This window comes from Salvelinus fontinalis, chromosome 19 (genome assembly GCF_029448725.1).
Source record: "Salvelinus fontinalis isolate EN_2023a chromosome 19, ASM2944872v1, whole genome shotgun sequence".
Classification (NCBI taxonomy): Eukaryota; Metazoa; Chordata; class Actinopteri; order Salmoniformes; family Salmonidae; genus Salvelinus; species Salvelinus fontinalis.
In genome coordinates this window covers 8,952,423-8,974,446 of record NC_074683.1, presented here as the reverse complement: position 1 = coordinate 8,974,446, position 22,024 = coordinate 8,952,423, and the positions used below count along the sequence as shown (strand labels likewise).

General features: G+C 42.0%; 1 protein-coding gene across 3 annotated transcripts in view; it reads right to left on the bottom strand.

Annotated features, from left to right (window-relative positions):
- LOC129816319 (potassium voltage-gated channel subfamily H member 7-like) overlaps nucleotides 1-22,024 on the bottom strand; it is a 49,347-nt gene that overhangs the window by 9,860 nt on the left and 17,463 nt on the right. For all 3 annotated transcript variants that reach the window (XM_055870644.1, XM_055870645.1, XM_055870646.1), the window contains 4 exons: nucleotides 19,587-20,012; nucleotides 6,199-6,598; nucleotides 5,863-6,063; nucleotides 4,572-4,826 (listed from right to left, as the gene is read on the bottom strand). In XM_055870644.1, coding sequence (XP_055726619.1) covers nucleotides 4,572-4,826; nucleotides 5,863-6,063; nucleotides 6,199-6,598; nucleotides 19,587-20,012 — 1,282 coding nt within the window. The remainder of the gene's footprint in view (nucleotides 1-4,571; nucleotides 4,827-5,862; nucleotides 6,064-6,198; nucleotides 6,599-19,586; nucleotides 20,013-22,024) is intronic.

The window sequence follows — 22,024 nt, the reverse complement described above, 5'->3', positions numbered from 1 at the left end:
CTCTAGTCACTATTATTGTTTAACAATAATAAGAGAATAAGATAAGGCAGCTGGTATAAAATACATTCAGGTGTTCACGCTTACGAGTCCGGGTAGATTAGACAGAACACATTGTTGCAGTCAGTTGTCAGATTTGGACAAGAGAACTCCCACTGCAGGTCTGCTGCAGTGGATCGGTGTTTAAATAGCCAGGCATCTTTCCTCTGGGAGGTGACACTGTGTATCTCTGCCTGAGTTGACATCTAGCTCTACACATTGCCAAATATCATATGAGCACGAAACTCTACACTGGCTAGGACGGAATATTCAAATCTATAATTCAAATCAACCCATCCAGCAAAGATGCCAAAACATGCTTAAAAAGCTACCAATCAGCATTAGCTGTCTTCCGATCAGCATGTATAGAGCCTGGAGTTTTTCCTGCTCAGATCACATGGTCAGAAACCCCCGTGGCCCTAACAGGGCTCCTAACTAATCTTTTCCCTGGTGGCACCAGACCACGATAAAATCATTCACAGTGACACTTAAATAGTTTGATTCAAGAAATAAGTTGTTTCATCTAACACACAGGTGTCAAACTCAATCCAGGGAGGGCCATGTGCTGCGGGTTTTCACTCCCCCCTTGTGCTTGATGGATCAATTCAAGTTCACTGATTAGTTAGGAACTCCCCTCACCTGGTTGTCTGGGTCTTAATTGGACACATATTGAAAGCAAATAACAAAAACCAGGAGACACTCGGCCCTCCATAAAATGCATTTGACACCTGTGATCTAACATGTCCAAGCAGCAGGAATGCTTCATTCAAGATATTGTATTGATCCCTCGCTATATGAGCCACGTTACGATTCCCACTTCGTGGGTTAACCCTATCGGTGCGATGCGTAGGGTGTTTGCCTTTCATGCCAGCGATCTGGGTTTGCTTTTCCGAACCCACCTTTTGCTGCATTGGTGTAAGAAGTGAAATGGTGGGCATGAGTCATAGGAAGGCACAGCCCGGACGTGTGAGGGGGTTGAGTATTCAAAGCAGGAGAACTTGCCTTCCTGTTTGGAGGGGGCAGTGTAGTGATTCTTGCTATATATGCCACCGTACAATTCCCACCAAGTGAGTTGACCCTATTGGCGTGATGTGTAGGGTGTTTACCTGTCATGCCAGCGATGTGTGTTCGCGTCCTTCCTCCACTATGACTACATTATTTTGATGAGCAACCAGTGATTTTCATGAATTTGGGGGATGACAATTAGGCCACTGTTGCCATATCAAAATAGGTCTCCAGAAATTGACTCCTTTGTTCAGCAGATTCATTTGCTTATATCTTTTTTTGTGTACTCACATCACGTAGGCTAATTATTTGGGGAAAATTCACCATCTGAGGAAGTGGAAACCCAACTCATTAACTAGATCGCTAAATATAATATGCTCCTCGTTAGCCGTGTAATTGATTAATCTAACAGTAAATTGAATGGGTGGCGCAGTGGTCTGTCGCAGCCGGCCGCGATCATGGGGCAGCGCACAATTGGCCCAGCGCCGTCCGGGTTAGGGGAGGGTTTGGCCAGCAGAGACGTTCTTGTTCCCTCGCGCACTAGCGGCTCCTGTGGCGGACCAGGCGCGCTGACAATGCACATTGACACGGTCGCCAGGTGTACGGTGTTTCCTCCAACACGTTGGTGTGGCTGGATTCCGGGCTAAGCGGACATTGTGTCAAGAAGCAGTGCGGCTTGGCTGGGCTGGGTTGTGTTTCGGAGGACGCAAGGCTCTCAAGCTTCGCCTCTCCCGAGTCCGTAAAGGAGTTGCAACGATGGGACAAGACTGTAACTACCAATTAGATACCACGAAATTGGGGAGAAAAAGGGGTAAAAAAACGAAATAAAAAAAGTTAACTTGAATGGGTAGTCGAATAGGCTACTACCCAATGATTTATTATTTATTTAAATTAAGATTTTAGGCGGTAGATCTGCTTTAATATTGCAGATAGATTGTAGCTTCCATCAATGTAATTGTCTGCATCACTTCCAATCCCCCATGTATTTTGTTGCCCAAATCCCCAAACTTTTGAACGGTAGTGTATATATATATATATATATATATATATATATATATATATATATATATATATATATATATATATATATATATATATATATAAAACATTACATTGGTTGGAAGAGTTTTGTATAATAATTTAAATTGAAAAATGCAAAGTTTTGAATCCGGCGTCGTCTTGCATAACAGTTCATAAACAACGTGCCATAGAATCAAGTACATCAAAAATCTATTTTGCAATCTAAATGGCACAGCTTTCAATTTGCTGGTCCTTAAATGAAGCTGCTTTGTTTCAAATGTACATTTTTTATTTAACCTTTATTTAACTAGGCAAGTCAGTTAAAACCTGTTGAGGACAGAGGGCGCTGTTTTCACTTTGGGGGAAAATCCTGCCCAATTTAAATGGCCTCGTACTCAATTCTTGCTCGTACAATATGCATATTATTATTACTATTGGATAGAAAACACACTCTAGTTTCTAAAACCGTTTGAATTATATCTGTGAGTAAAACAGAACTCCTTTTGCAGCAAACTTCCTGACAGGAAGTGGAAAATCTGAAATCGATAAACTCTTCTAGGGGCTGCCTATTAAAGTCCTTGATATTTATTAGTTTAGATGCACTTCATACGTCTTCCACTAGATGTCGACAAGCAGTGAGAGAAGAAATTAAGTGTGTAACTTGATCTGGGCTCTAATTATAGCTCTTGGCATGACGTGTCACCAGTTTCCTGTTTTCTGGAGAGCGCGAGCAGGGACCTGGATTTGCCTTCTGATAAGCTGCCGTTATGCACGACTAATATCTCCGGCTTTGATTTTATTTGATACATGTGACAATATCATTGTAAAGTATGTTTTTTCAATATATTTTAATCAGATTATTGAAATTTTGGGAGTTTTGCCGTGTTCCGTTCTCTTCCGTTTGTTGACATGGAGAGATTCGCGCCACTTGGCAAGTGTGCTTGCTAAATCGAGAGGGAAAAAGGCCGTTCTAAATCCAAACAACGATTGTTCTGGACAAAGGACCCCTTGTACAACATTCTGATGAAAGATCAGCAAAAGTAGGACCCATTTTATGATGCTATTTCATATATCTGTCGAACATGTTGTGCTAGTCGTTTGCGCCCAGCTTTTGTGTACTCTCTCGCTATACCTAAGCTGGATGTCGTAATGAAGTTATTTTTAGAATTCTAACACGGCGATTGCATTAAGAACTAGTGTATCTATCATTTCCTATACAACATGTATTTTTTGTTATGTTTATGAATAGCTATTTGGTCAGAATATGTGAGTCAGAAAAAGTGTCAGAAAAATATCCGGACGTTGTGGGAAAAAGAAGCTACGTTAGCACAATGTCTAACCACTGATTTCAGCTCTAAATAAGCACATTTTCGAACTAAACATAAGTGTATGTATAACCTGATGTTATAGGACTGTCATCTGATGAAGCTTATCAAGGTTAGTCAAAAATGATATATCTTTTGCTGGTTTGTTACGATTGCTAACTTTTGCTACTGGGAAATGGCTTGTGTTTCTGGCTATTGTGGTAAGCTAATATAACGCTATATTGTGTTTTCGCTGTAAAACACTTAAGAAATCGGAAATATTGTCTGGAATCACAAGATGCCTGTCTTTCATTTGCTGTACACTATGTATTTTTCAGAAATGTTTTATGATGAGTATTTAGGTATTTGACGTTGGTGTCTGTAATTATTCTGTCTGCTTTCGTTGCAATTTCTGATTGTAGCTGCAATGTAAACTAGGATTTATACCTGAAATATGCACATTTTTCGAACAAAACATAGATTTATTGAATAACATGATATAAGACTGTCATCTGATGAAGTTGTTTGTTGGTTAGTTTGGTTGGTTCTTGGTTAGTTAGGTTGGCTTTGTGCATGCTACCTGTGCTGTGAAAAATGTCTGTCCTTTTTTGTATTTGGTGGTGAGCTAACATAAATATACGTGCTGTTTTCGCTGTAAAACATTTTTAAAATCTGACATGTTGGCTGGATTCACAAGACGTGTACCTTTCATTTGCTGTATTGGACTTGTTAATGTGTGAAAGTTAAATATTTCTAAAAAATATATTTTGAATTTCGCGCTCTGCCTTTTCTGTGGAATGTGGGAGGAGTTCCGCTGGAGGAACGCCAGAGCCAGACCGGTTAAGAACAAATTCTTATTTACAATGACGGCCTACACCAGCCAAACCCGGACGACGGTGGACCAATTGTGCACCTCCCTATGGGACTCCCAATCACGGCCGGTTGTGATACAGAAAGCTGAGGCCCTCCTCACTTCAACGGTTAAAAATCCAAAAAACAGAATATTTGGCGTGAGCAGATAGAATTTGCAGCTCGCACCAATGCAACCAATTAAGAATTGTACTCTCACAGCCAAGTCAAAGGGTTGCAAAATGCGACTAAATGGTCGCAGTCTGGAGCTTTGCCTAATAATAGCATATGATTTAATTTTTCCTGACCACATGACCAGGAAAAAAACACCAGTTTCTATAGTTCACATGCATTTACCCAGAATGGCTACCACAATGTCATCTTTCAGGATCTCTATGGAGCCCCGAGACAGGAAGTAAAGTGCTGTTAGGACGTCTCCGCTGTGGACCAGGGTGTCCCCTGGGGGGGCGTGGGTGGTCTGGAAGCGCATGGCCAGGGCTCTCAGGCAGCCCTTGGTGGCTCCGTGGAAGGCCTTGCAGCTCTCCAACAGAGCCTGGTTGAGGTGGAGGCAGATATCTGCCTGCAGACACTCAGGGAAGCCTTTTAACACCTACAGTATTTGTAGAAAAATTAAACAATTATAGAATGCAACCACCAGGGATTCACCTCAGGAGTAAGGAAACAGTGTTTCACATGTATGTTGTCATTGTTATTATCACCCTTCTCAAATGATTAGTATTTCAATATGTTTTTATCTCCTGGAATTTAAAATAGGCTACCGGTTGTGACAAAAACAATAACAGAATATACTTACCTCTACAATACATGCAAATGATTCTGGGCTAAAGAATTCCCCTGTTGCCCCACAACAGTCTTTCAGTGATGCAAATGCACATAACTATAAAACAGAGGCCGTTAGGACCTTTTTCACAATGAAAGAGTTGTCAGAAGTTCTTCTACAGTATACTGTACTTGAAAAGGAAAAAGCACTACTGTATCCTTCAAGCAAGCTCATGCATCCACATGCACACTTTTAGTATTTAAAAAAAATGATTTTGTCTGTATATCGTTGTATTTGTGTGACTGTCCTTGTCGATCAGTGTTTTGTTTCTTGTCATGTTTTGTGTTTTTTGTGGACCCCAGGATGAGTAGCTGTTGCTTCTGTAAAAGCTAATGGGGACACAAATAAAGCCAATCTGTGACATATGCCCTTGGCCTCAGCTCAAAGCACTCGGGTAATTGTAATCTGGCATGCATGTGGAAGCTCAGCGTTGAGCTGTTGGCACACAGGAGATGGTATGGAAACTCAAACACCTCACTCAAAAACTGAATAGAAAAGTGATGATGATGGATTATGGTGTTGCTGGTTGTCTACTGTCTACACATGGGCTAGTATGATATATTTTGCGAGCAAAATATTATGATTTTAAAAGCCAAACAAAAATGTAAAGCAATTAAGCTTAACATGGAAATGGTTACAATTCATACTTTCACATATGTACCTCCTGCTCTTACCCGCGTAGATGTTATTCCATTTGAAAAGCAGAAATGAAAAAAACATTTTTTTAAAACATTTTGCATGAAGATCACATTGGCAAGAAAGATGATTGAACTATGTTGGTATGCTGATTTGAGGTTCTGTTGTTTACCGTGTTCATGTCGATGCCGTTGGTGTAGGTCCAGGAGTGTTGGAAATACTCCTCCAGTCTCTGCTTTAGCGGGTTGGGGATCTGGTGGAAGCGGATGAACTCTCGAACCCGGAGCATCTGGGTGTGGTATCTGGCCGTGCCCGAGTACAGCCGCTGGATGATAGCTGACACGTTACCGAAGATGCTGGCATACATGAGGGCTGCACAACACACAGACAAAAGTAACAGTCACCAGTCCTTTGTGCTATCTATTAGCACAATGAATCTTGTGAATGTTAGTTCATTCTAACATTCCGAGCAGCTAAGTAAAAGGAAATAGGAAGTATCAGACTCACAGCCGATCAGCATGACACAGATGGAGAAGATCTTTTCTGAGTTGGTATTTGGGGAGACATTCCCAAAGCCCACGCTGGTTAGACTGCTGAACGTGAAGTAAAGTGCTGTGACGTATTTGTCTTTGATGGAGGGCCCAGAGTTAGGGTCACTGAAGTTATACCTCTTGCCAATGGATACCCCAAGATTGTCGAGCCAACCAATGTTGTGCTCCAGGTAAGGCTTCTCCACATTGCCAATGGCGTACCATATGCAAGCTAGCCAGTGAGCGATGAGTGCAAAGATGCACATAAGTAGTATGAGTACAGCCGCTCCGTACTCAGAGTAACGGTCCAGTTTCCGGGCAACACGCACCAATCGCAGAAGTCGGGCTGTCTTCAATAGGCCAATCAGAGTGGTGGTCTAAAGAGACAAGACATGGTACATAATTAGCAAGGTCTCCGGTAATAAGAGACATAATCAGACCTTGTGAAACATGTTCCTTGCATTCACCTTTTACCAAATGTGAATAATACATTTTATGCAAAGTTGGTACTGATTTACTGTATTTGACATCACAAAGATGCATTGGAAATATATTTCAGAGCTCAGCCATTACCAACAGATGTTTTACCAAAAAAGAGTCAACGTCACTTCATCAACATTAGTAATGAGTTTTCTCTAGACTCCACTCAACAGTACAATTCAAAGATTCTTAATCTTGGTGACTTTCTATGTAATGGCTCTGGTCAATGTCAAACTAACACGGAACTGTGAAACAAAGAGCACGCAGATAAAATCTGCTTTATTGATGTCTGGGCAGGAGGAAAGTAACACAATGAACGAGTTCCAGGGAGGTTGCTGCTCGCTCTGTCTCATCAACAATGGCTCTAGCAACATTTATACAATTGTCACCTCCAAGGAGATCATTTATTTACCTGACAATTATAATATGGCCCTGGAAAGTGAGGCTAGTAGCTGCGTTTGGTTATTTTCAGAGGCTCTTTAACAGATAAAACTGACAGTGATTCTTATGCACAGTACCAGTCAAAAGGGTGGACACACCTACTCATTCAAGGGTTTTTCTTAATTTTTGCTATGTTCTACATTGTAGAATTATAGTGAAAACATAAACTATTAAATAACACATACAGTTGAAGTCGGAAGTTTGCATACTTAGGTTAGAGGCATTAAAACTCGTTTTTCAACCACTTCAACACATTTCTTGTTAACAAACTATAGTTTTGGCAAGTCGGTTAGGACATCTACTTTGTGCATGAAACAAGTAATTTTTCCAACAATTGTTTACAGACTGATTATTTCACTTATAATTCACTGTATCACAATTCCAGTGGGTCAGAAGTTTACAAACACTAAGTTGACTGTGCCTTTAAACAGCTTGAACAATTCCAGAAAATTATGTCATGGCTTTAGACGCTTCTGATAGGCTAATTGACATCATTTGAGTCAATTCGAGGTGTACCTGTTTGATGTATTTCAAGGCCTACCTTCAACCTCAGTGCCTCTTTGCTTGACATCATGGGAAAATCAAAAGAAATCAGCCAAGACCTCAGAGAAAAAATTGTAGACCTCGACAAGTCTGGTTCATCCTTGGGAGCAATTTCCAAACATCTTTAAGGTACCACGTTCATCTGTACAAACAATAGTACGCAAGTGGGACCACGCAGCCGGCATACCTCTTAAGAAGGAGATGTGTTCTGTCTCCTAGAGATGAACCAACTTTGGTGCGAAAAGTACAAATCAATCCCAGAACAACAGCAAAGGACCTTGTGAAGATGCTAGAGGAAACAGGTACAAAAGTATCTATATCCACAGTAAAATGAGTCCTATATCAACATAACTTGAAAGGCCGCTCAGCAAGGAAGAAGCCACTGCTCCAAAACCGCCATAAAAAGCCAAACTATGGTTTGCAACTGCACATGGGAACAAAGATCGTACTTTTTGGAGAAATGCCCTCTGGTCTGATGAAACAAAAATAGAACCGTTTGGCCATAATGGCCATCGTTATGTTTGGAAGAAAATGGGGGAGGCCTGCAAGTCGAAGAACACCATCCCAACCGTGAAGCACAGGGGTGGCAGCATCATGTTGTGGGGGTGCTTTGCTGCAGGAGGGACTGGTGCACTTCACAAAATTGATGGCATCATGAGGCAGGAAGTAAAATTATGTGGATATATTGAAGCAACATCTCAAGACATCAGTCAGGAAGTTAAAGCTTGGTCGCAAATGGACAATGCCCCCAAGCATACTTCCAAAGTTGTGGCAAAATGGTTTAAGGACAACAAAGTCAAGGTATTGGCGTGGCCATCACAAAGCCCTGACCTCAATCCTATAGAAAACTTGTGGGTAGAACTGAAAAAGATTGTGCGAGCAAGGAGGCCTACAAACCTGACTCAGTTACACCAGTTCTGTCAGGAGGAATGGGACAAAATTCACCCAACTTATTGTGGGAAGTTTGTAGAAGGCTATCCAAAACGTTTAACCCAAGTTAAACAATTTAAAGGCAATGCTACCAAATACTAATTGAGTGTATGTAAACTTCTGACCCACTGGGAATGTGATGAAAGAAATAAAAGCTGAAATAAATCATTCTCTCTACTATTATTCTGACATTTCACATTCTTAAAATAAAGTGGTGATTTGGGTTGGTGCCCCCCCTTGGGTTGTGCCGTGGCGGAGATCTTTGTGGGCTATACTCGGCCTTGTCTCAAGATGGTAAGTTGGTGGTTGAAGTTATCCCTCTAGTGGTGTGGGGGCTGTGTTTTGGCAAAGTGGGTGGGGTTATATCATGCCTGTTTGGCCCTGTCCGGTGGTATCGTCGGACAGGACCACAGTGTCTCCCGACCTCTCCTGTCTCAGCCTCCAGTATTTATGCTGCAGTAGTTTGTGTCGGGGAGCTAGGGTCAGTCTGTTATATCTGGAGTATTTCTCCTGTCTTATCCGGTGTCCTGTGTGAATTTAAGTATGCTCTCTCTAATTCTTTCTTTCTCGGAGGACCTGAGCCCTAGGACCATGCCTCAGTACTACCTGGCCTGATGACTCCTTGCTGTCCCCAGTCCACCTGGCCGTGCTGCTGCTCCAGTTTCAACTGTTCTACCTGTGGATATGGAACCCTGACCTGTTCACCGGACGTGCTACCTGTCCCAGATCTGCTGTTTTCAACTCTCTAGAGACAGCAGGAGCAGTAGAGATGCTCTGAATGATCGGCTATGAAAAGCCAACTGACAATTACTCCTGAGGTGTTGACCTGTTGCACCCTCGACAACCACTGTGATTATTATTATTTGACCCTTTTGGTCATCTATGAACATTTGAACATCTTGGCCATGTTCTGTTATAATCTCCATCCTGCGAAGTCAGCAGAGGACTGGCCATCCATCATAGCCTTGTTCCTCTCTAGGTTTCTTCCTAGGTTCTGGCCTTTCTAGGGAGTTTTTACTAGGATTAAATGTCAGGAATTGTGAAAAACCGAGTTTAAATATATTTGGCTAAGGTGTATGTAAACTTCCGACTTCAACTGTATAGAACCATGTAGAAACCAAAAAAAGTGTTAAAGAAATCAAAAGATATTTGAGATTCTTCAAAGTAGCCACCCTTTGCCTTGATGACAGCTTTGCACACTCTTGGCATTCTCTCAAACAGCTTCATGAGGTAGTCACCTGGAATGCATTTCAATTAACAGGTGTGCCTTGTTAAAAGTTAATTTGTGAAATTTATTCCCTTCTTAATGCGTTTGAGCCAATCAGTTGTGTTGTGACAAGGTAGGAGTGGTATACAGAAGATAGCCCTATTTGGTAAAAGACCAAGTCCGTAAGATGGCCAGAACAGCTCAAATAAGCAAAGAGAAACGACAGTCCATCATTACTTTAAGACATGAAGGTCAGTCAATCTGGAAAATTTCAAGAACTTTTAACATTTCTTCAAGTGCTGTCGCAAAAACCACCAAGCGCTATGATGAAACTGCCTTTCATGAGGACTGCAACAGGAACGGAAGACCAAGAGTTACCTCTGCTGCAGAAGATAAGTTCATTAGAGTTACCAGCCTCAGAAATTGCAGCCCAAATAAATGCTTCACAGAGTTCAAGTAACAGACATCTCAACATCAACTGTCCAGAGGAGACTATGTGAATCAGGCCTTCGTGGTCGATTTGCTGCAAAGAAACCACTACTAAAGGATACCAATAATAAGAAGAGATTTACTTGGGCCAAGAAATATGAGCAATGGACATTAGACCAAAGGAAATCTGTTCTTTGGTCTCATGATTCCAAATTCAAGATTTTTGGTTCCAACCGCTGTGTCTTTGCTAGACGCAGAGTAGGTGAACGGATGATCTCCGCATGTGTGGTTCCCACCGTGACACATGGAGGAGGAGGTGTGTGATTGTGTGGGGTGCTTTTCTGGGTGCTTTTCTGTCTGTGATTTATTTAAAATTTAAGGCACACTTAATCAGCAAGGCTACCACAACATTCTGCAGTGATACGCCATCCCATCTGGTTTGCGCTTAATGTGACTATCATTTGTTTTTCAACAGGACAATGACCCACCATCTCCATGCTGTGTAAGGGCTATTTGACCAAGAAGGAGAGTGATGGAGTGCTGCATCAGATGACATGGCCTCCACAATCACCTGACCTCAACCCAATTGAGATGGTTAGGGATGAGTTGGACCCCAGAGTGATGGAAAGGCATCCAACAATTGCTCAGCATATGTGGGAACTCTTTCAAGACTGTTGGAAAAGCATTCCAGGTGAAGCTGGTTGAGAGAATACCAAGAGTGTGCAAAGCTGTCATCAAGGTAAAGGGTGGCTACTTTGAAGAATGTAAAATATAATTAATACATTTTTGGTTACTACATGATTACATATGTGTTATTTCATAGTTTCGATGTCTTCACTATTATTCTATGATGTAGAAAATAGTAAAAATAAAGAAAATCCCTTGAATGAGTAGGTGTGTCCAAATGTTTGACTAGTGCTCTATGTGTGGCTGAGCCCGTGGTGTGGCTGATGGAGTATGTTTGCTGAATGGCCTTAGATTTCAGAGTTGAAGCTGCAGTGAGACATGGCTGCAGGGCAATATGTGAAACAGGTACAATTGAAAACATTGATAATTGCCTCCAATTCTATGCATTTTGCCATGTTCTTTTGCTGAAACTTAATACCAAAATGTTTTGGGAATTTTCAGTTCCACTCACTGTCTAGCTGATTATTTTTTTTAAAATGATATTGGTCCATTATCTTTTCTAGATACTTTATATGTGGTTTTTACACTGAAAGCTTTTTGGCCGCTAGACTAACTTACCAATCTAAAAAAAAAAGATCTGAAATGGGCTAATTTCATGGCTATCAATTACTGACATAAAGAGGAAAAACTGCTGATGCACTTGCAACAAGTTTTTTTTGGGGTGGGGGGATTCAAAAGGGGTGCGGCCCGCAGGCCGCCAGTTGCCCATCCCTGATCTAGCTCCACATAGGGCTTATATAAACAACGTGGTCTGAGGTAACGTTAACGTTAGCTAGCACTAGAGGGTAAGGTTAGGTTTAAGGAGTTAGGTTAAAGGGTTCAAGTTAGGGTTAGGGGGAAGGGTTAGGGAAAGGGCCTCGGGTTAGGGGAAAAGATAGCTAACATTATAAGTAGTTGCAAAGTAGCTATTTAAGTAGTAAGTAGCCGAGTTGCAAAGTTGTTCAAATGCTAAAATTGTCTGTGATGAGATTCGAACGTGCAAAGTTTGGTTTGCTTCAGACCAATCCATCCACCCTGACCAACCACCCTCCTTTTGCCTTTAGTAACCTTCTATCTTATGTAACCATACCAAACATAACATATAATATTAATTTGAGTATCCTGGATTTAAGTGTACTATGTTACGTCTAATCTATGAGACCACTCTGATATAATAGCACAACAAGTCCTTTACCAACATAAAATAGACTCCATATTAACATGCCCTCTAAAGCTCAATTTTCAAGGAGTGCAAGTCAGGCCAAAACACACAATGCAACATGCAACAATATCAAATATTTTACTGAGTTACAGTTCATATGAGGAAATCAGTAAATTCCAATAAATAAATTAGGTCCTAGTATATGGATTTCACGACCGGGCAGGGGCGCAGCCATGGGTGGGCCTGGGAGGGCATCGGCCCACCCACTGGGGAGCCATGCCCAGCCAATCAGAATTAGGTTTTCCCCACAAAAGGGCTTTATTACAGAGAGAAATACTCCACAGTTTCATCAGCTGTCTAGGTGGCTGGTCTCAGACGATCCCGCAGGTGAAGAAGCTGGATTGTGGAGGTCCTGGGCTGGTGTGGTTAAACGTGGTCTGCTTTGTGAAGCCATTTGGACGTACTGCCAAATTCTCTAAAGGGACATTATCTTTAATACATTTGCAAAACATTCTAAAAACCTGTTTTAACTTTGTCATTATGGGGTATTGCGTGTAGATTTATTTATTTAATCAATTTTAGAATAAGACTGGAACGTAACAAAATGTGGAATTAGTGAAGGGCTCTGAATACTTTCCAAATGCACGGTGTGTGGATATATATACACTACCCTTCAAAAGTTTGGGGTCACTTAGAAATGTCCTTGTTTTTGAAAGAAAAGCACATTTTTGGTCCATTAAAATTGATCAGAAATAAAGTGTAGACATTGTTAATGTTGTAAATGACTATTGTAGCTGGAAATGGCAGATTTTTTATGGAATATCTACATAGGCGTCCAGAGGCCCATTATCAGAAACCATCACTCTGTGTTCCAATGGAACGTTGTGTTAGCTAATCCAAGTTTATAATTTTAAAAGGCTAATTGATCATTAGAAAACCCTTTTGCAATTATGTTAGCACAGCTGAAAACTGTTGTCCTGATTAAAGAAGCAATACAACTGGCCTTCTTTAGACTAGTTGAGTATCTGGAGCATCAGAATTTGTGGGTTTGATTACAGGCCTTTAATGGCCAGAAACAAAGAGCTTTCTTCTGAAACTCATCAGTCTATTCTTGTTCTGAGAAATGAAGGCTATTCCATGTGAGAAATTGCCAAGAAACTGAAGATCTGGTACAACGCTGTGTCCTACTCCCTTCACAGAACAGCGCAAACTGGCTCTAACCAGAATAGAAAGAGAAATGGGAGGCCCCGATGCACAACAGAGCAAGAGGACAAGTACATTAGAGCGTCTAGTTTGAGAAACAGACGCCTCATAAGATCTCAACTGTCAGCTTCATTAAATAGTACCTGCAAAACACCAGTCTCAACGTCAACAGTGAAGAGGCGACTCCGGGATGAGAGTTCCTCTATCCAGTGCCTGTGTTATTTTGCCCATCTTAATATTTTCTTTTTATTGGCCAGTCTGAGATATGGCTTTTTCTTTGCAACTCTGCCTAGAATGCCAGCATCCCACAGTCGCCTCTTTACTGTTGACATTGACACTGGTGTTTTGCGGGTACTAGTTTTTGGGGGTATCTGTACTTTACTTTACTATTTTATGTTTGACTACTTTTACTTTTACTACATACCAAAAGCAAATCTTGTACTTTTTACTCCATACATTTCCCCTGACAACCCAAAGTACTCGTTACATTTTGAATGCTTAGCAGAACAGGAAAATAGTCAAATTCACGCACTTCATCAAGAGAACATGTGGTCATCCCTACTGCTTATGTTCTGACGGACTCACTAAACACAAATGCATCTTTTGTAAATAATGTCTGAGTGTTGGAGTGTGCCCTTGGCTTTCCATACATTTTTGAAACAAGAAAATGTTGCTGTCTGCTTTGCTTAATATAAGAAATCTGAAATTATTTATACTTTTACTTTTGATAGTTAAGTATATTTTAGCAATTACATTTACTTAAAGTATATTTAAAACCAAATACTTTCACTCAAGTAGTATTTTACTGGGTGACTTAAACTTTTACTTGAATAACTTTCTATGAAAGGTATCTAAAGTATGACAATTGGGTATGTTTTCCACCACTGCATATTGACATAGTATAAGTTATGGCAAAATGTGTATAAAAGCAGGAAATTCGCTTTAAAAAAGCAACAAAAAAAAAATCCACCTCATGCCAAAATGGATAGAATTATCTGTAAAACTGCAACTTTTTTCTCTCTGCCCCATGGCAAAATGAATAGAATTGCATTATATTTGTTATAAAATTGTTACATTTACTCTACGATGACAAAATGTGTAGAATAGCTATGTCACAATGGGACGCTGGACTACTGCATCTCAGCTGTGGACTATGATTTACGCTTAAGCAGCTAAAGCATGAGAGAGACCCTAAAAACAGCGCGGGAGCCTGCTGGCTTGGTTATGAAGCTCCCTGATCATTCTATTAGACACCAACTGTGCTTAGAAAGGGCAAAGATGTGAATCCATTAACACTTGCAGGTTGTGATAAAATAGCTCAATAAAGCAAACTGATAAAAATGGTCACCAATTACCCCTAAGCACAGGCTGTAGGTCTACTGAACAACCTGTTTCATAGGCATGGTGCAGTTTCATTCAACACATACAGTACATGAAAACATCTGTAAAAAAGAAAGTACATTTTGAAAGGAAAAAGTGAGACAAACCTTGGTAGCATAGAAGACAATGGGGCTAAATTGAACATTGAACGATTTTGTATTCAATTAAATTGTGACATGCTGAAATTAAACAATGACTCGGCACCGTTTTTTATTTTGATTTGTTGTCAATATTCACTGACTGACTTTAAAAATATATATATACTTAACCTTTATATAAATAGGCAAGTCAGTTAAGAACAAATTCTTATTTACAATGACAGCCTACCCCGGCCAAAACCTAACCCAGACGAAGCTGGGCCAATTGTGCACCGCCCTATGGGACTCCCAATCCCGGCCGGTTGTGATACAGCCTGGAATCGAACCAGGATCTGTAGTGACACCTCTAGCATTGAAATGCAGTGCCTTAGATCGCTGCACCACTCGATGGTAATGTAGAATGTTCATTCAAATTATGTTAAGTGATGTAGCTCATGCAATGGAATGCATTTTTTTGTAATATCATTTGAGTTGATTCAACCTATGTTAAAAAAACAAGGTTAAGACAATATAATAATTCCATGCGCAAGCGTTAGAAAATAACTAACTAGCAACGCTGGTCTCATGAATTGCAAAGGGTTAGGGGAAATTGGAACCTCGTTGTCTCGTTGTCTTAACATTGTAATCTTCAACCTAGGATTCAACAAATCACAACACAGATTGATGGGTACACTTCCTGCTTTTACTTTCTGCTTTGCTCCAATGGGTAGACTCACATGGCCACCAATCCCCCCATTATGCCATCATTGACTTGAATGGGAACGCCTGTTCTATTCAATCTTATTTCTATGGGTGTGCCAACAGAGCATGATAAAGCACTGAAATGACATTCCCTCATTAACAAACAAGCAAACATGCCGGCCTGCCCAGGGCTGGATTAATGCAGGGGCTTGCAGGGAAGCCCCTGGACCAAAGCCCACAGGAGCCCACTCTCAATGTTCAAAATACACCAGAAAGCATAATTTAGCCACAGAGAATCAATAGTTTCAAAAAACAACTGTGAATGAAGTTTTATCACAATCACATACATGTAACTGCTAAGATAAAGGAAACACCAACATAATGTGTTTTAATAGGGTGTTGGGCCACTACGAGCTGCCAGAACAGATTCAGTGTGCCTAAGCATAGACTCTACAAGTGGACCTAAACCATGGCGGGAAAATGCACCCCACACCATAACATATACTTTGTATCCCTCATTTACTTATTTATTTTATTTTGGCAGTTACCAGTATGCCTACCATCAGTAAGGCAGCAATTTGGGCAGAATGCCAGCCAAATATAGAACAGCTTGTTGCGTTGTGGCCATAGACATATAATCCATAGAAGGGTTTTGGAACTTCTTACCCTAGCATTTTGACTGTTAAACTCATGGGTACACTACAGTGGCCATGGATGCCATTCCTGACTTGAATGGGAACTGCTATCTATGGACTAAATTCGACTCAGCAATTCGATCCAACGACCTTTTGGTTATTGGCCCAACACTCTTAACCTCTAGGCTACAATCACGAGAAAAAAGTACAGTTTGTAAAGCAAAGTTTATTTAGTAGCCTACTGTAGTATGTATATACAGTGCATTCGGAAACTATTCAGACCCCTTGACCTTTTCCACATTTTGTTACGTTACAGCCTTATTCTAAAATGTATTAAACATTTCCCCCCCCCTCCTAAACGCAATACACCATAATGACAAAGCAAAAACAGGTTTGCACATTTATTAAAAAAGAGAGACTGAAATATCACATTTACATTAGTATTCAAACCCTTTACTCAGTACTTTGTTGACGCACCTTTGGCAGCAATGACAGCTTCGAGTCTTCTTGGGTATGATGCTACAAGCTTGGCACACCTGTATTTAGGTAGTTTCTCCCATTCTTCTCTGCAGATCCTCCCATGCTCTGTCAGGTCGGATGGGGAGCATCGCTGCACAGCTATTTTCAGGTCTCTCCAGAGATATTGATCGGGTTCATGTCTGGGCTCTAACTGGGCCACTCAAGGACTTTCAGAGACTTGTCCCAAAGCCACTCCTGCGTTGTCTTGGTTGTGTGTTTAGGGTCGTTGTCCTGTTGGAAGGTCAACTTTCGCTCCAGTCTGAGGTCCTGAGCACTCTGTAGCAGGTTTTCATCAAGGATCTCTCTGTACTTGCATCCATTCATCTTTCCCTTGATCCTGACTAGTCTCCCAGTCCCTGCCGCTGAAAAATTTCCCCGCAGCATGATGCTGTCACCACCATGCTTCACCGTAGGGATGGTGCCAGGTTTTCTCCAGATGTGACGGTTGGCATTCAGGCCATAAAGTTAAATCTTGGTTTCATCAGACCAGAGAATCTTGTTTCTCATGGTATGACCATCGGGTTCTTGGTCACCTTCCTGACCAAGGCCCTTCTCCCCGATTGCCCAGTTTGGTTGGGCAGCCAGCTCTAGGAAGAGTCTTGGTGGTTCCAAACTTCTTCCATTTAAGAAGGAAGGATGCCACTGTGTTCTTGGGGACCTTCAATACTGAAAACACTTTTGGTACCCTTCCCCAAATCTGTGCCTCCAAATGTCTAAAAACCTGTTTTCACTTTGTCATTATGGGGTATTGGGTGTAGGAAAACATTGACTGTATCCATTTTACAATAAGGCTGTAACGTAACAAAATGTGGAAAAAGGGAAGGGGTCTGAATACTTTCCGATGCACTGTATATATACTGAACAAAAATATAAGTGCAACATGTAAAGTGCTGGTCCTCTGTTTCATGAGCTGAAATAAGATTCCAGAAATGTTCCATACGCACAAATACCTTGTTTCTCTAAAATATTATGCACAAATATGTTTACATCCCTGTTAGTGAGCATTTCTCCTTTGCCAAGATAATCCATCCACCTGACAGATGTAGCATATCAAGAAGCTGATTAAACAGCATGATCATTACACAGGTGCATCTTGTGCTGGGGACAATAAAAGGCCACTCTAAAATGTGCCATTTTGTCTCACAACCCAATGCCACAGATGTCTGAAGTTTTGAGAGAGCATGCAATTGGCGAGTTCATTTCTCTACCATAAGCTGCCTGCAATGTCGTTTTAGAGAATTTGGCAATACATCCAACTGGCTTCACAACCGCAGACCACGTGTAATCATGCCAACCCAGGACCTTCACATCCGGCTTCTTCACCTGCAGTATCATCTGAGACCAGCCACTCGGACAGCTAATGAAACTGTGGGTTTGCACAACCGAAGAATTTCTGCACAAACTTTCAGCAACCGTCTCAAGGAAGCTCATCTGCTTGCTTGTTGTCCTTACCAGGGTCTTGGCCTGACTGCAGTTCGCCGTCGTAACTGACTTCAGTGGGCAAATGCTCACCTTCGTTGGCCAGTGGCATCCTGAAGAAGTGTGCTCTTCACGGATGAATCCCAGTTTCAACTCTACCACGCAGATGGCACACAGCATGTATGACGTCGTGTGGGCGAGCGGCTTGTTGACGTCAACGTTGTGAACAGAGTGCCCCATGGTGGGGTTATGGGTTGGGCAGGCATAAGCTACGGACAATAAACACAATTGCATTTTATCGATGGCAATTTGAATGCACAGAGATACCGTGACGAGATCCTGATGCCCATTGTCGTGCCATTCATCTGCCGCCATCATCTCATGTTTCAGCATGGTAATGCACGGCCCCATGTCGGAAGAATCTGTACACAATTCCTGGAAGCTGAAAAGGTCCCAGTTCTTCCATGGCCTGCATACTCACCAGACATGTCACCCATTGAGCATGTTTGTGATGCTCTGGATCGATGTGTACGACAGCGTGTTCCAGTTCCCGCCAATATCCAGCAACTTCACACAGCCATTGAAAAGGACTGGGAAAAGATCCCACAGGCCACAATCAATAGCCTGATCAATCAATAGCCTGATCAATCAATAACCTGATCAATGCGAAGGAGATGTTGTGCTGCATGAGGAAAATGGTGGTCACACCAGATACTGAGTGGTTTTCTGATCCACGTCCCTACCTTTTTTTTGCTTTCCACATCCCTACCTTTATATATATTAATTCATTTATTTCCTCCTAATACTGTCAAATCTGTGTCCCTTCATTGGCCTGGGCTATTGTTTTAATTCAAGACCAGATCGTTTTTATTGATCTCAGTTTGTCAGTGTCAGAGTAGCCACTCATTTCATTCATTTGTGTGGTATAAAAAAAAGTATTCTACTAATGTCTTCTGCCATGTAAATGAAATGCATTTATAAAAAGCCACCAAAAAAATCCCAACCCTCCTACAAATTTTCCCCCATGTCTAGAAATCCTAAAAACGCCTATGCTCAACAGTAGCCTATATGCCACATCGCAAATGTTACGGCTTTATTATAAAGGGGCTTTATCTTCAACCGTAAATTTACCACGCAACTTTGTGCGCAGATTTGTTTACAGAAAATTAGGGTGTGTCGGGGGGGGGGGGGGGGGGGCATAAAAATCCAAAGCCCTGGGGCCTATGATTTCTTAATCCTGTGGGCCTTTCACATCTGTATGTCAGCTGTGCACACAGCACTGCTGGGTTCTGCTGGCTCGCTCCTCATTTAAATGCATCATTGAAGCCATTAATCCACGTAAATGGATTTTGAAACGACGGCCATTCAAAAAAAACAACAACAACAACATGCAATTTAATACAGTAATCCTTTCAGAGCCGAGACAGAAAAATTCTGCCTTTAAGAAGTAGCCCACGGGCATAAGTCTGAGCTTAATAAATGGGAAAAGAGTGGAAGCACTGCTGAAGTGATATGCAATAAACCTCCCAGAAAGAAAAACACAGGGAAAGACATGCATTAGGGATGACTTACTTCATCTGATCCTGAACCGAAGATAAGCAGGTCAAAGGGGATCGCAGCCACCATGTCTATAAGGAACCAGCCTTTGAAATAGTGAATGGCGATCTTCCCTGGTTGGCTGACCACTTCCTCGTTCAGATTCACGTATGTGGTCCGGAAGTTGATAACGATGTCAACGATGAACATGATGTCCACCATGAAATCAACCACATTCAGGGGATTGCAGGAGTATCCACACTCGCGCCTCATTTGCTCCTCGCGGTCATTGAGTAGGAAAGCAGCAGAGTAGGGTGTCAGGATGGCTGTATAGATGACCAGCAGCAGGATGAGCCAGTCCCACATAGCTTTGAATGGGCTGTAGTGGAGGATGGTGAATCTGTCCATGCGTGGAGTCTGGAGCTTGTATTCTGGAAGGACATCAGCACCCAGTGACAGTACCTGTAGTAGCAGAGAGAAGAGGGGACAGCAATCACCAAGAGCACTAATTTAAACAAATTCGGGCAAAAAGTTTTACTCTGTAGATTTGAGTGTCAAACATTTCTCTAAGTGGCAATATAATAATCTATCCATGGTAGTTTTTAACTCCATTATCTCAGTAGCTGGCTATTGCCGGAACAATTGAGGTAATGTACCTGGCTCAAGGACTTGACAGCCTCTATGATTCAGCTAACCTGAGAGTAAGTGAGGCACAGTCCAACTCTATTAGGACAAGTCCTCTCCTCTCATTTGACAGACAGGACGATTGCCACCGTCTTGGGATGTGAATAATATGATTTCCAATATCAAATGTCTTCCACAGGATCACAAGTCTGGGTAACAGTCTTTTTAGCTGACATTCCACTCCTGTCTTTGGCAAATTTCAAGGAGTGGATTGTAATTGCTGAACAGAGACGGCAACCAGGCTCCAGAATCACTGCCTTACCGTCTAACATTCCGGTAGTAAATTCACGTCTAGATTTTTTGGGGGTAGATCATTTTGAAAATGCAATTTGATTTAATGATAGAATTGAAGGAGGATAATCAGGTTACATATCCTAGCAATATATCTTTTGCAAATAGTACCTTGAACAAAGGTTCTGTACAATTGCAGTGCTCTGTTAGCTTCTCTCCATGGTTGGACTCTGACTCTGGGGCTTATTATGGCTATCTAAGCAATGTTGTAATCTAATTAAGCAATAATGCCCGGGGGGGTGTGGTATACGGCCAATATACTACGGCTAAGGGCTGTTCTTAAACACGACGCAACGCGGAGTACTTGGGCACAGCCCTTAGCTGAGATATATTGGCCATATACCACAACCCCCCGAGGTGCCTTATTGATAATATAAACTGGTTACCAACATAATTAGAGCAGTAAAAATACATATTTTGTCATTTCCGTGGTATACTGTGATGACTGTTTGATAACGCTCTCCGTAGCCGATTTGAGCAAGACCTTTAAACAGGTCAACATTCACAAAGCCGCGGGGCCAGATGGAATACCAGGACGTGTACTCAAAGCATACGCAGACCAACTGGCAAGGTTCTTCACCGACATTTTCAACTTCTCCCTGACTGAGTCTGTAATACCTACATGTTTCAAGCAGACCACCATAGTCCCTGTGCCCAAGGGCGTGAAGGTAAACTGCCTAAATGATTACCGCCCTGTAGAACCTACGTCGGTAGCCACATGAAGTGCTTTGAAAGGCTGGCCATGGCTCACATCAACGGCATCCTCCCGGGTACCCTAGACCCACTCCAATTCGCATACCGCCCCAACAGATCCACAGATGACGCAATCTTAAATCGCACTCCACACTGCCCTTTCCCACCTGGACAAAAGGAACACCTATGTGAGAATGCTGTTCATTGACTACAGCTCAGCATTCAACACCATAGTGCACACGAAGCTCATCAATAAGCTAAGGACCCCAGGACTAAACACCTCCCTCTGCAACTGGATCCTGGACATCCTGACGGGCCACCTCCAGGTGGTAAGGGTAGGCAACAACATGTCTGCCTTGTTGATTCTCAACACTGGGGCCCCTCAGGGGTGTGTACTTAGTCCCCTCCTGTACTCCCTGTTCACCCACGACTGCGTGGCCAAACACGACTCCAACACCATCATTAAGTTTGCTGACGACTCAACAGTGATAGGCCTGATCACCGACAATGATGAGACAGCCTATAGGGAGGAGGTCAGAGAACTGGCAGTGTGGTGCCAGGACCATAACCTCTCACTCAATGTGAGCAAGACAAAGGAGCTGATCGAGGACCAGAGGAAAAGATGAACATTAACATCAACGGTGCTGTAGTGGAGCGAGTTTCCACATCACCAAATAACTATCATGGTCCAAACACACCAAGACAGTTGTGAAGAGCGCACAACAAAACATTTTCCCCCTCGGGAGACTGAAACGATTTGGCATGGGTGCCCAGATCCTCAAAAAGTACTACAGCTGCACTATCGA